Genomic DNA, 14,407 nt, shown 5'->3' with positions numbered 1-14,407 from the left:
GGCAACAGAAAAAAGGGGGACCTACACAAAACTTGAATGAGACTGCTAAGTCCTGGTCTAAAGAGCACTTGTGAGGTAGCAACTCTGCGAAAAGCTATCAACCTGAGTTTCTCATATTTTGGTTCCTCTGACTTCTGCTTCCTTTTGGACCCTTTGAAAAGCTCTAGTGAGAAAGCTGGAGACATAGGCAAACTTAGAGTGCCACAAACTTCTCATCACCTGCAAAAGAGACTCTGGGTTTCCTTCTTGTGTTTGCTACACGCTGCTAAAATCAGTAAATCATAAAGACGGAGGCATTTCCAGGGGATCCATTTCATGCCTTGCCTGGCCAAACACATCAAAAGACTCTGTTTTTGCCAGTAATACTCTGGTGGCTTCTCACAGAGACTCAGCTAACTTCCTTAACATCCTAACCTGACATTTCAGGGCCTCGAGGGTTACCAACCTGCCAGCCTTGTAATTTACACTGTTGGAGAATAAGCCGACATTTCTCCTCAGCAGACGGTTTCCTTTTCTCACCCAGGAACGTATCAGCCAATGGCTTAAACCTGTGAAAAGCACCAGAGACATGAAACCAGTGACTGAGTTTGTCAAGCAAATGATTATGTTCAACAGGGCAGTCTTTGTTACAGCGTTTCTCAAACTTTTCCGCATCCTGACTTTATTCCAATAACCCCCAGGTTACCCCATCCATTGTGCATTTAACGGGTGATTGTGGATAATCCTTACCTTTTAAATGAAAAATGATTTAAAAAGTGAGTCAGAGGCTTAACACATGTTTAACGTTATTATGCAGTAACACAAATCACTTATCAAAATAAAATCTGAAGAGAAAAAGTATTTCCTATTAGTTTTCATTGAAATACTTGATATGCTCTTAAAAATACAATCCTTTTAAGAAATTCAAGCATTCTCTGTTATCACCTTAGAGTCAATCTAGATGTAGTTAGAATCTGTACTGAAAAAATCTAGAAACATCCAGAGGTTTCACGTACATGAGAGGAAGGGGTAGCGTTCTTCACCTAGATTAGGTACTGAGTATTTTAAATACTCTAGAAGGACATTCTCATTTTGGAAAGCTCCTCTGAGTAATACATTTTTATTCCCTAGCTGAAATTCATGTCAAGATAACAATTTACTATGGATTTTGAGAAAAGTTACTTTCGAAATTACATCAGTCAACTTAAGGAATCTTTGTAACATTTCTTTTGCCCTTATGGTATTTGTGGGGTAAGGATTGGCAGGAATCCAATCCCCAAAATGGGGGGATTGATCCAGTCCTCACAGCCCCACTTCTCCATCCTTGTCACCAGCTCCACCCGCAGCACTGTCTCTGATCCTCGCCACCTGGAGCTAGGTCACAGTTCAGAAGTTTAAAGGACATCGTCCTTCAGACTGCCAAATAGACAAACGTCAGCCTTACGTTTGGGGAGTCCAGAAGACACTCCAACCTTCTGACCTTCTAGCCACCAATTTAGGGCTGGTTTCCCACTACCTTTCTGGATGCCAGCAGCAAGCCTGGGAGTCCACATGATATCCTTACTGTCTAAGCTGCTCTTACGACCCCTTTAACCCACCACTGTGGAGTTAATTCTGACTCATAGCAACCCTACAAGACAGAGTAGAATTGCCCCATAGGGTTTCCAAGGATCAGCTGGTGGATTTGAACTGCCAACTTTTTGGTTAACAGCCAAGCTCTTAACCACTCTAATTCACTGGAATGACTTACAGGAGTATACCATACATATGACTCCAGGTTTATTGTAGCCGAAAAGGATATAAAAGGGGAGACACACAGGGTGAGGTCCAGAAGGGTTCCCAAAACACAGCTTCCATATCCCAAGGGACCAGCTACCCTCTTGAGAACGTCTATTCTTGTCAACCAGGAAGCTCTCTCTGCCTCTGTGTTCAGGACTTTTATTTGCCAGTCCTGCATCAGGCCTCCTGAAGCTAGTTGATATCAGCCTCCCAATGGAGTGTTTTCTCATGTGGCCATCCCCCACTCACTAGCACAAATCCTCAGGTGTGGCCTGGAAGTCTCAGACAAAGACACCCCAGTTACACCAAGGGTTATTTCTCCAAACCCAAAGACAAGAACCACCTTACTTAGGGTAAAACCAGGTCCTTTACATCATAGTACTTAACCTGATATATAAGCCAACATTGAAAAAAGAGAAAAAAATTAAAGAGCAAAGATCCAGGTAACCATATCTCCTTGTATTATACGTTTATCCCTTTTACATTGGGTTGCACTTTCTTGGGGGGCACTGGAAGCAGACGTGAAATCAAAACCAAAACTTAAGGGGGAACACATACTGTTTATCACACGTTTACTCTAGAATGCCTTAACGTTTCATCTAGAGTTCACTGCAGCATATATGGCATCTTCTAAAAATCAGTTCTTTCTGTTTCTTTAGGGCAATTAAGGAAGGAACTGCATTGCTACATACCTTTATTACGATACCGCCTCTAATGGTGCAGAGAGAGTATTATGGTATATGTCCCACTGACAGCCCCACAAAATTTATATCCATGTCTCTATTTCTGCAAGTACTGCAGATAAATGAGATCCCTGGGACGTGGGACAGTGCAGCTGTGACTACAAGTCTGGGGTATAACGTAGGAAAAATAAAACTATTTGACTTTTTCAAGAGAAGACGTTTCTTATCTCTTTCTTAACTCCTTCTCATCGCCATGGTCAAAACCCAGCGTATTATTTTTCCCTGGATTGAAAATCTTCATAATCTTGCTAACCACGAGTCAGCCAAAATAAATACATCATCAACAACAACCCTCCCTTCTCATGTATAGATTTTTGCTCATGTATCCAACACTGTGGGTATAAAAATAGCAAAAATAATAAGCAATAGAGACTGAACTCTGAAATTGTAGTCCAGAGGCGAGGATATAAAATTCATGTGCATTACTTTTATCAGGCCAAATGCACCGGAATCATCTGTGGATGGCTGAAACATCCAGTGATATTTTTTTCTTGGATAGATTACACAGATGTGATTTCCTACATGTGAGACACCGAAGCAGGTATGATTTTTTTTTTTAAACTGGCCATTCTTTTGTTGCTGCAGAAGAGAAAAGGGAATTTCCAGGGTATAACAGAGCAAAGTGAGGAAATGGAGCGTGCGTGTATGTGTGTGCATGTGTGTGTGTGTGTGTGTGTGTGTGTAGGGTCCGGAAATTGGAACAAACTGTGCAAAGACACTGTGTATAGACCCCTTAAAAGGTTACGGACATCCCCCAAAGATGCTGCAAGTGACATCAGTGTATGCTCTAAGAAAACATGGATGTTTTATGACGTTTGAACGGCTGAAGGTGACAAGTAATATAATTGTACAGTGTGTTATAATAGGAAAGGGACTGGATTGGGGATGTGAAAACTGAGCTTTGGGTTCCAACTTTGTTACTAATTCACTATGAAGCCTTTGGCAGACCACTTATCAAGTAATTCTCGCCCCTCACAGCACTGCGTGTGTATGCTTCTCACAGTTTCTTCACAAACTCTATTTTGTATTGCCCAACATTTTAATTCCTATCTGTCCTCAAAGTATGTGAGCTTCCTCAGGGCAAGGGGCCAGATTTGTACATTTTAGTGTCTACTGGACTGCCTTTGGATGTAAACCTGGTGCCGTCAAGTCAATACCAACTCACAGCGACTCTATAGGACAGAGCAGAACTGCCCCATAGGGTCTCCAAGGAGTGGCTGGTGGATTGAAACTTGTGGCCTTTTGGTTAGCAGCCAGTAGCTTAACCACTGCACCATCAGGGCTCCTTTTGCATAAAAAAAAAAAAAAAAACTAAACCAAACCTGTTGCCGTAGAGTTAATTCCGGCTCAAAGCGGCCCTATAGGACAGAGTAGAACTGCCCCATGGAGTTTCCAATGAGCACCTGGTGGATCTGAACTGCTGACCTTCTGGTTAGCAGCTGTAGCACTTAACCACCACGCCACCAGGGCTCCCTTTGCATACGGCATGTACGAATGGTGGGAGGCCAAGGAATCTCAGAGGGGGAAATGAGGGGAGGGAAGTAATGTTTCTAGAGCATTGAATGTGCCTCTTCATATGCCACTTTCCCTACTTCTCACAGATGTCGGAGGCCTGTATGACCTTCCTCTTCTCATGGTGAGAAAAAGGTGCTCACAGATATTAAGTTGCTTGCCTATGCTCACAAAAATGATAAAAGTAGCAAAGCTGGAATTTAAACCCAGGCTAATCTGACTCCAGAGCCAACCTCTTTCCACCACCAGAGGCCTTTGCTCTAGCCCAGCTGAGAACTAACAAGTCCCTGACTGTGGATGATTCTGGAGGGAAAAAGGTAGAGAGTGACTCTGAAAGCGGGAGAAATCGTCAGCAATCCTCCATGTACCAAACATGCTGGAGAGATGTGGAGATAGGAATCTGGGTACTCTGCCCTTTGGGCAACTGGGTCTCTTCTTTAACGGCAAACTAGACCTCATAACGAAAAACAGATTCATTCATGTCCTCCGGAAAATCAATGTGTTTGTACCATCTAGCCAGAGTTACACAATGAAACAAAACCATTCAAATCATCTTTTCTTCTCTTCTTTTTTTTTTCTTTTTGCCTTATAATTATCTCATTCTGGAACTTTGTTAATTCTAAGCAAGAATTTAATTGACATAATTCATGTATCTGAATACAGTATTAACAAGTCAGAACTAAAGTCCTATACCTGGAACCTTTTTTTCCCCTCATTTTATATTGTTCTTTTGACAACTAAAATGGTATAATTCTGACATTTCAACTAAAAAGACAAAATGATGTCTTAAGGTGAGATACTTCTATTTTAGCGCAATTAAAAAAAAATCTTGTCCTTTGAAATGTAAATGTCATACATAGGTGGTGCCACTGGTATAGAACACCATGATCACATTCTATCGCTAGACTAAAACATGTTTTAACAATAACTTCAATATGGGACCAAATGGTAATAATGGGGTTGGCCTATAAATGGGTCTGGAGCACAGGCGTGATAGGAGATGGAATTTATGAGCTCTCACTTCCCACATCCTTCTAGCTTCTGTTGTCTGTCTTGATCCATCGAAGTTACCTGTGTGCAGAGTTAAATCTGCCCTGTGTCTGTCATAAGCCAACTGATTGTAAACCTAATCTGGTCTACTCGTCTTGCCCTGGTTTGGAATGACTGGAATTTAGTTCCATGCCCAGAAACAGGGTCTCACGGCTCATTGATTCAAGCTCATTCAATCAGTCAATGAGTATTTACTGAGCCCAAAGCAGGTACTCTCCTACATACTGAGAAAACAGCAGAGAACAAATGGACAAAACTCCTTGTATTCTACAATGGAAAGAGAGAGAGATAATAAACAAGAAAATGAGGAAGTATGTGAGATATAATCCTAAAAAAAATTAAAAAAAAAAAAAAGGCAGGAAAGGCTTCATTATGAGCAAATAGCAGAAGATTAGGAAGGAAGCCATGGGGTTCTCTAAACCAAAATCCAAACCTGTTGCCATAGAGTCAATTCCGATTTGTAGTGACCCTACAGGACAAAGAAAAATTGCCCCATATGGTTTCCAAGGAGCGGCTGGTGGATTCAAACTACCCATCTTTTGGTCAGCAGCTGTAGCTCTCACCCAATGCGTGCACCATGGGGTTCTCTAGGGGAACAGTAACTCAGGTTGACAGAACAGCAGGTCCAAAAGGCCAGGGTGGGGATAGTGGTTGGTCTGTTTAAGAATTTCAAGGAGGCAAGTGCAGCTGCAGCAGACTAAGTGACAGGAAAGGTGTAGAAGATGAGTTCAGACAGGTAAACACAAGAGGGTGATTTTAAGAAAGCTCTAGGAAACCATCAGAAGGGTTTGAACAGAGGAGTTGTATCAATTGACTTTAAAAGAATCATTGAAAGTATTAGGTTGAGAGTGGACTGTGGTGGGGTAAAAGAAGAGACAGGGAGACTATCTGGAGACTATTCCCATATTTCACCTAGGAGATATTAGACCAGGATGATAGCAGTGGAGATGGTAGGAATTGGTTGGGTTGTGTATATATTTGGAGGTTGAACCAGTAACATTCTCTGACACACTTATGTAGATCCGGGAGAAAGAGTATTTTTTGGCGGATCGAGCTGACATTTACTGAAGATGAAGTGGACGCTGGAAAGCGCAGTTATTTCCCCAGACTAATGCTGCATAAAGAGAAATAGTCTATGCCACTAATGAAAACCAAAAAGAAAGAATTCAGATGGAAACCAGGAAGGAGATACGGACTAAATGTTAGCCAATAATCCTGAGCCAGATTTATTGCCTCCATGGCAGCCAAATACTTGACTGTGGTTGGTTTCTTCATTGCCATGGTGGTTTGCCTGTCTGGATACAGCAGTACTGACCATTTATGAAAACGGCCTACTACTGTTATGATGTGAGAAACTCAGTACTCTCTTTGGGTTCCAACCCTAAAACTACGTCAGATGCTTTCATCTTCCTCACTTTTCTTCTGAATGTGTCTCTGGCCAATTTCAGCTCACCCTTCTTCTTGCCAGTATGAATCCTAAATTGCCAATACATAATAAGTGTGGGGTTTCAAGGTAAGTTCTATCACAGTTACTGGAAAAATTTTAAACATAAGCACTATTCATTAAGCACTTTCTCCAAATCAAAGATTAAAAAATGAAAACTGTCTTCAATACACCTTCAGTAGAAAGGAACTGATGTTTGTTGTTAGGTGCCATCGAGTTGGCTTGACTCATAGCAACCCTATGTACAACAGAGTGAAACATTGCCTAGTCCTGTGCCATCCTCATAATTGTCGTCATGCTTGAGCCCATTGTTGCAGCCACTGTGTCAATCCATCTTGTTGAGGGTCTTCCTCTTTTTCACTGACCCTCTACTTCACCAAGCATGATGTCCTTCTCCTGGGACTGGTCCCTCCTGAAAACAGGTCCAAAGTAGCTGAGAAGAAGTCTTGCCATCCTCACTTCCTCTGACTGTATTTCTTTTGAGATAGACTTGTTTGTTCTTCTGGAAGTCCATTCAATATTCTTCACCAACACCATAATTCAAAGGCATTAATTCTACTTTGGTCTTCTTATTCATTGCCCAACTTCTGCATGCATATGAGGCAATTGAAAATATCATGGCTTGGGTTAGGTGTGCCTCAGTCCTCAAAGTGACATCTTTGCTTTTTAACACTTTAAAGAGGTCTTTTGCAGCAAACATACCCGCTACAAAATGTCCTTTGGTTTCCTGACAGCTACTTTCATGGGTGCTGATTGTGGATCCAAGTAAAATGAAATCCTTGCCAACTTCAATCTTTTCTCCATTTATCATGATATTGCTTATTGGTCCAGTTGTGAGGATTTATGCTGAGGTTATGTTGACGTGTAATCCATACTGAAGACTGTAGTCTTTGATCTTCATCAGTAAGTGCTTCAAGTCCTCATTGCTTTCTGCAAGCATGGTTGTGTCATCAGGTTATTAATGTGTCTTCTACCAATCCTGATGCCATATAGTCTTCATATAGTCTAGTTTCTCGGGTTATTTGCTCAGCGTACAGATTGAGTAAGTATGGTGAAAGGATATAACCCTGACATACTCCTTTCTTGATTTTAAACCATGTAGTATCCCCTTGATCTGTTAGAATGACTGCCTCTTAGTCTACGTACAGGTTTTGCACGAGCACAATTAAGTGTTCCAGAATTCCCATTCTTTGCAATGTTACCCATAATTTTTAAGTCTCCACACAGTCGAATGCCTTTGTACAGTCAATAAAACACAGGTAAACATCTTTCTGGTATTCTCCGCTTTCAGCCAAGACCCATCTAACATCAGCAACGCTATCCCTCCTTCCATGTCCTCGTCTGAACCCGGTTTGAACTTACGGCAGTTCCTTGTTGATGTACTGCTGCAACTGCTTTTGAATGATCTTCAAGCAAAATTTTACTTGCCTGTGATATCAATGATATTCAATAATTTCCACATTCTGTTGGATCACCTTTCTTTGGAATGAGGACGGATGTCATGGATTGAATTGCATCTCCCCAAAATAGCTGTCAACTTGGCTAGGTCATGATTCCCTTGTACGACTGTATGATAGTCTATCATTCTATCTTCTAACGTGATTTCCTTATGTGTTGTACATCCTATCACTATGACATAATAAGATGGATTAGTGGCAGTTATACTGACGAGGTCTAAAAGATTAGACAGTGCCCTAAGCCAATCTCTTTCGATATACAAAAGAGAGAAGTGAGCAGAGAGACATGGGAACCTCATACCAACAAGAAAGCAGCACTGGGAGCAGAGCATGTCCTTTGGACCTGAGGATCCTGCACTGAGATGCTCTCAGACTGATGACAAGGACCTTTCTCCAGAGTCGAAAGAGAGAGAAAGCCATCCCCTGGAGCTGGAGCTGGTGCCTGACTTCTAGCCTACTGGACTGTGGAAGAATAAAATTCTCTTAGTTAAAGCCATCCACTTGTGGTATTTCTGTTACAGCAGCACTAGATGACTAAGACAACAGAACACTGAAGTGAAACATTACCAGTAGAGCAGACACCATGATACTAGGGAATACTCATACAAAATTATAAGTGAAAGAGCAGCATCGAGGTCATATTAATTTTGGGGTCCCTGGTGGCACAGAGGTTAAGAGCTTGGCTGCTAATTAAAAGGTTGGCAGTTCCAATCCACCAGGTGCTCTTTGGAAATTCTACAGGGCTGTTCTATTCTGTCATATAGGGTCAATGTGAGTTGATGGCAACGGGTTTGCTTTATATACATATGTTGTTGTTAGGTGCTTTCAAATTGGTTCCAACTCACAGGGACCCCACGCATAACAGAACAAAACACGGCCCGGTCCTGCGCCATCCTCACAATTGTTGTTATGCTTGAGCTCATTGCTGCAGTCACTGTGTCAATCCACCTCATTGAGGGTCTTCTTGTTTTCCACTGACTCTGTAATTTGCCAAGCATAATGTCCTTCTCCAGGGATTGATCCCTCCTGACAACCTGTGCAAAGTATGTAGGACACAGTCTTGCCATCCTTGCATTCCAGCTGTACTTCTTCCAAGACATTACATATATATATATATATATATATATATATATATATATATATATATATATATATATATATATATATATACACACGTACACGTACACACACACACAAATATATATATACACACATATATATTTTAAGAAAGAGCCCTGGTGGTGCAGCAGTTAAGTGCTTGGCTGTTAATGGGAAGGTTGGTGGTTCCAACCCAACAGATGCTCTGAAAGATGTGGCAAACTGCTTCCGTAAAAGATTTACAGCCTTGGAAACCCCACGGGGACAGATCTACTCTGTCCTGTAGGATCACTATGGGTTGGAATTGACTTGACCGCAATGGGTTACATTTTAAGTCCCTGAGTGCTGCAAATGGCCAAGCACTCTGCTAGACTACTAACCGAAAGGTTGGCAGTTTGAAGCCACCCAGAGGTGCCTTGGAACAAAGGCTTGGAGATCTGCTTCCGAAAGGTCACAGCCTTGAAAACCCTACGAAGCCGTTCTCCTCTGCACAGGTGGAGTCATCATGATTTGGAATCCACTCAACAGCAATGCGTTTGGCTTTTGGCTTTATATTTTAAGAAAGACAAGTTGAAATTGAAGAAGCAGGAGAGAAAGGCTAACAGCAATTGCGAAGTGTACAGGAGGTGTAGAGTCTAAGGGAGCTGAAACACATAAAAGAGATAAATGTTTCTTTCCTTAAAATGACTGTTCCTTTTCGTTTTAAGAATGTTGACATTCTGTCTCTCATGGATCTAAAGATAAAAAAGAGCTTATGCAGCAAACTTAAAAATCACATTAAACATAAAAAACAAAACAAAACCTGTTGCCGTCGAGTCCCCTCTGACTCATAGTGACCCTACAGGACAGCGTAGAACTGCCCCATAGAGTTTCCAATGAGCAGCTGGTGGATTCGAACTGTCAACCTTTTGTTTAGCAGCCAGGCTCTTAACCGCCCACCAAATCTCCCAGATTAAAAAGAAAAAAAAGAAAAAAAAAATAAGTGACTTTTAATTCTTTAAAAAGAGCAACAAGAAAATTCTAGAATCATATGTATATCAAGCTAATGTCTTTCCCCTCAGATCCTTTGAGATTGCTTCTGTTTGCTAAACATTGACTTCATCTCTTCATTCTCAATGAATTCTCTGGTGAACGTGTCAGTCCTATAACCCTTAACAAATTTAAGCAATACAGAGGTTACAAATAATGTGTAAAACAGAGTTTTAACTTCACTGCACATGCTCAAATATAAAGCATGACTTTTTTGCCAAAATCGTATCTCAGAAATGATGTGGTTTTCTTATTTCAAGACCTTATGAATTTTCCCATATTATGGGAAAATTTCAAAATCACTTTATTGTGAATAACAAAATAATATTTGGGGAGGACCATTAACTTCCTTATCCCCCAGAAATGGACCAGATAATCAAAGGAAGGAGAAAAACAGAACGTTGTAGGAGTTATAAAAGTCCTCCGCTCTAGTCAGAAACCATGCCGGCAAAGCCTGTTCTTCTCTCTCTCTGTTTCATTTCTCTTTCTCAGTCTCCCCTCTCTGTGACTTTGAGATCCAATAGGAGGATTAAAAGAGAAGGCAGCCAGTCAAGGAGTGAAGGAGAGAGAAAAGAAGGCATAGGAAGGGGGGGGGGGTGGAAAAAGGACTGGAATTGGGCAATTTCAGAGCAGCCAATGGACAAGAGAATTTGAAAATTTGGTCAGCGGTGCTAAATGCTGCAGAGACATGAAAAAATACCAGGACTGAGAAGAAGCTGCACACTCTGGTGACTGGGGAACCAAGGGCAACGCTAGAGAAACATGGTAGAGGTCAGACTGCTGAGGCACCCAGGAGCAGCAGATGGTGAAGTAGTAGAAGCTCTTAGCTCAGGTAGTTCATGACATAAAGAAAGAAAAGGTCAAGAGATTCAGGGCAAAATACAGTCAATGAAAGATTTTGGGTGTTTTGCTTTTTAAGAGACAAGGAAGAGCTGATAAGGCTTGCAACCAGCAGCATTTGTGCAACTATACAAAGGCTACATTCTGTTCCTGTGTATTTTTGTATATTTCTGTTTTTCTCCAGATTATTTCCTTTACTAATTTTTAGTTCAGATAGAACAAGAAGGTACTTTCCTCTTTAACTATTTCCTTGATATATTCCCACAGGGCACTGGCTGGTTTTTTGTACCTAGTGTACACCACAAATGTAGCTGGCTGGCTACGGTTAAATAGGGACTCATTTTACCCATTTTATGAACTTGCCTGGATTGTTCATTTTGCTCCTCATATTCATGCTCTCACAGTAAACATGGTGCAGGTGCAGAAGGGTGATTTTCTAGCTATTTGGGGCTAATTTCCAGCATTCAGAAGCCTGAGCAGTGGGCTGAGCTTTACGGCTGCCTAGCAACAGGACTGACATACATCATGAAAATAGTGAGAGGTATGCAGAAAGAGGAGAGAAAGTGGGCTTGAGAGAGAAATAAAACCCATCTCCAAGTGGCAGGTGGGGGAGAATGAGAAAGAGAAACAAAACAGAGAGAGAGAAAGATAGGATTTGCGGAGTGATTTTTAACTAGAGAAGAGAGCTTTTTTTTTCTTCAAGGAAAAGAATATGGAAGTAAAGAGACAAAGTTTTCAAAAATCATCTAGCTCACACAAAGATCTATTGCATTCCCTAAACATTCTTATTCTTTCCCTTCAACTCATGACTCTTGGTGTAAAAAAAAAAAAAAAAAAAAAGCCATCTACCATTGCAGCTTTAAACCTGTTGCCATCAAGTCGATTCTGACTCGACTGACCTTATAGGTCAGAGTAGAACTGCTCTAGAGGATTTCCAAGGTATACTGAATATACCATGGATGGTCAGAAGAACAAACAAATCTCTCTTGGAAGAAGAACAGCCAGAGTGCTCCTTAGAAGTGAGGATGGTGAAGCTGTGTCCCATGTACTTTGGAAATGTTATATCAGGAGGGATCAGTCCTTGAAGAAGGGCATCACGATCAGTAAAGTAGAGGGTCGGTGAAAAAGAGGAAGACCCTCAACGAGATGGATTGACACAATGGCTGCAACAATGGGCTCAAGCATAACAATGGCTGTGAGAATGGCAAAGGACTGGGCAGTGTTTCCTTCTGTACCACATGGGGTCGCTATGAGTCGGAACTAGCTTGCTGGCACCTAACAACAGCAACAGCGACAAATCTTTATGGAAGCAGATTCTACACCTTTCTCTCATTAGCAGCCCCCCACTTAACCACTGAGACACCAGGGCTCTTTACTGCAGGGTGAGTTCAAGCTTTTACTGTCTGAACTGTCCATTACGCTGTGGGTCTCCTTTGAATAGTACAAGATTCCCACACTCACAATGCAGGATAAAACCCATACTGCTCAGCACAGCATAGAAAATCTTTTATCATGTGGTGTCTGCCCATGGTTTCTGCTTCATCTTCTACCACTTTCCCATAGGCCCTCTGCACTGAAGTCAAATCAAACCAGGTCTCAGTCTGGAATCTCTGCCGAAACCTGTTCAGCGTCACAGCAACACACCAGCCTCAAATAGCAGATGGGTAGTGGCTGGACTTGAGGTGGATTGGCTGGGAATCAAACCCAGGTATCCCGCTCAGAAGGCGAGAAATCTACCACTGAACCATCACCGCCCCCTTGTCAGCCTGGTATTCATTCCATTTCATTTCTCTTTCTAATACCAATGGTTTCTTCCTGATAACTGCAGAAAGGACAGAAAGGGTGCATCCGCTGCATTTGGCAACAGCCTTTGGGCCTGCTGGAGCGTTTAGGACTTAGAATTTGGTCTTGAGTTTATGTTTACATGCATTGGGGCCTATCTTAGGCATAGCTATGCTCACATGATTTACAGATGACTCTAGGAGGACATATTTACATTTTCAGGACAATCCCAGACTTACCACTTACGCTGCTGGTCAAAACTAATTCTCCTTCTCATTCCAATTTAGGAGAATAGGCTGCTGTCAATTTTGAGAAGTATGGGTCAGCCATTTAAACAAAGACCTTGCAGCATTTCAAATTGTCATAATGTCTACCCCATGTACTCCCTGGTTTCGGAGACCTGTAGGAGCAGTGGCCTTGGGAAGAGTAGGGAGGCACTGGCAGGAGATCGGCTCCTGTTGACATCCCCTCATCTCAATGCCAGGTCTCTTGAGATTAGGGACTCCCCTAACACCCAAGTTCAATTCACTGGAATTGAAAAATGAAGAAGGAAGGAAAACGGGTGGAAGGGAGGAAAGTGAGAGGAAAAGAGGGAAGGGGAGCTAAAGGATGGGAAGAAAGCAAAAAGAAGATTTATAAAGTACTCTGAATTCCAGATACTGCGATAGATTATTCCTTATCAATCACTGAATTCTCACACACCTCAGAATGAATGTTCAAAGAGTTAGTTTACAGAAGAGCTGGGATCCTATTCCAGGCTGTAGGATTTTAAGTCACGTGTGGCTTCTACTAAATCAATACAGGAGATGGGGTAAAAAACAGGCAGTTGTCCATTTTGTTTTTGGGCTTGAGAAGATAATGTATAAATGAGAAATATTATAAGTAATAAAATAAAAAGAGCAAGACTTCATTCTATAATAGGCTGCTTTTCCCTTAAATTCTGAGTCTTGTGAATCAGGGTCATTTTCTCTTATTGTAATGGTTGTTATTTTTTACTATTATTCTTATGATATTCTTATGTTATTATTTTAATATCTAATCATATTTATTAGGCATTTATCTGTTAAGACTCCAAACCACAGCATCCAAAATTGTAGACTCTGACTTTCACATTACTGCTGGCAAAGACCCAGAGGAAGGTAAAGGAACCAACTAGAGGGAGGGAAGAGAATCCCTGAGTAATTATTGAACCTGCAAGGCCTTGGAAGACTTCATTACCCTTCATCTGAAAATCATCAGGATGGTTTTCCAGCTCTCACTTTGTATGAATTCTATCTGACGGTGTGGTGTGTTTGTGTGTTTTGTGATATCTACAAACATCCTAACTAGCCGTAATGTGTGAAAATCCAGAATAATGAAGATAATGGGTATGAATGACCCCAGTGTAGGATGCTTTCACTTCCCCCATGGAGACTTTTTCTAAAGCATCTCAATCCCAAACCCTGTAGCAAAGCAAACAGCCAGGAGACATAGTCTTAGTCCCGCAGTGTTCGTTCATGTGCTCCGTGAAACTAAGCAGGGGAGTCTCGCATCGCAGACAATATGGAAGTTAAAGAAAAAAAAATGCTGAATTTTATTTCAGCTCCTGGGATTATCCAACACCACTATGCAGATAAAAAATGAAATCAGAGCATCTGCTAAGAATTTACATGAGAATGCTCTCAAGTTCCCTTACTCAAAGCTGGTCCCGCTGT

The 14,407-nt window shown here is 41.5% G+C and overlaps 1 protein-coding gene across 5 annotated transcripts in view; it reads right to left on the bottom strand.

Annotated features, from left to right (window-relative positions):
- MYO16 (myosin XVI) overlaps positions 1 to 14,407 on the bottom strand; it is a 733,911-nt gene that overhangs the window by 123,699 nt on the left and 595,805 nt on the right. For all 5 annotated transcript variants that reach the window (XM_049867507.1, XM_049867511.1, XM_049867508.1 and 2 more), the window contains exon 28: positions 446 to 548. In XM_049867507.1, coding sequence (XP_049723464.1) covers positions 446 to 548 — 103 coding nt within the window. The remainder of the gene's footprint in view (positions 1 to 445; positions 549 to 14,407) is intronic.

This window comes from Elephas maximus, chromosome 23 (genome assembly GCF_024166365.1).
Source record: "Elephas maximus indicus isolate mEleMax1 chromosome 23, mEleMax1 primary haplotype, whole genome shotgun sequence".
Taxonomy (NCBI): Eukaryota; Metazoa; Chordata; class Mammalia; order Proboscidea; family Elephantidae; genus Elephas; species Elephas maximus.
Note: the sequence above shows the minus strand (reverse complement) of the source record. Positions and strands in the feature narration are given on the sequence as shown.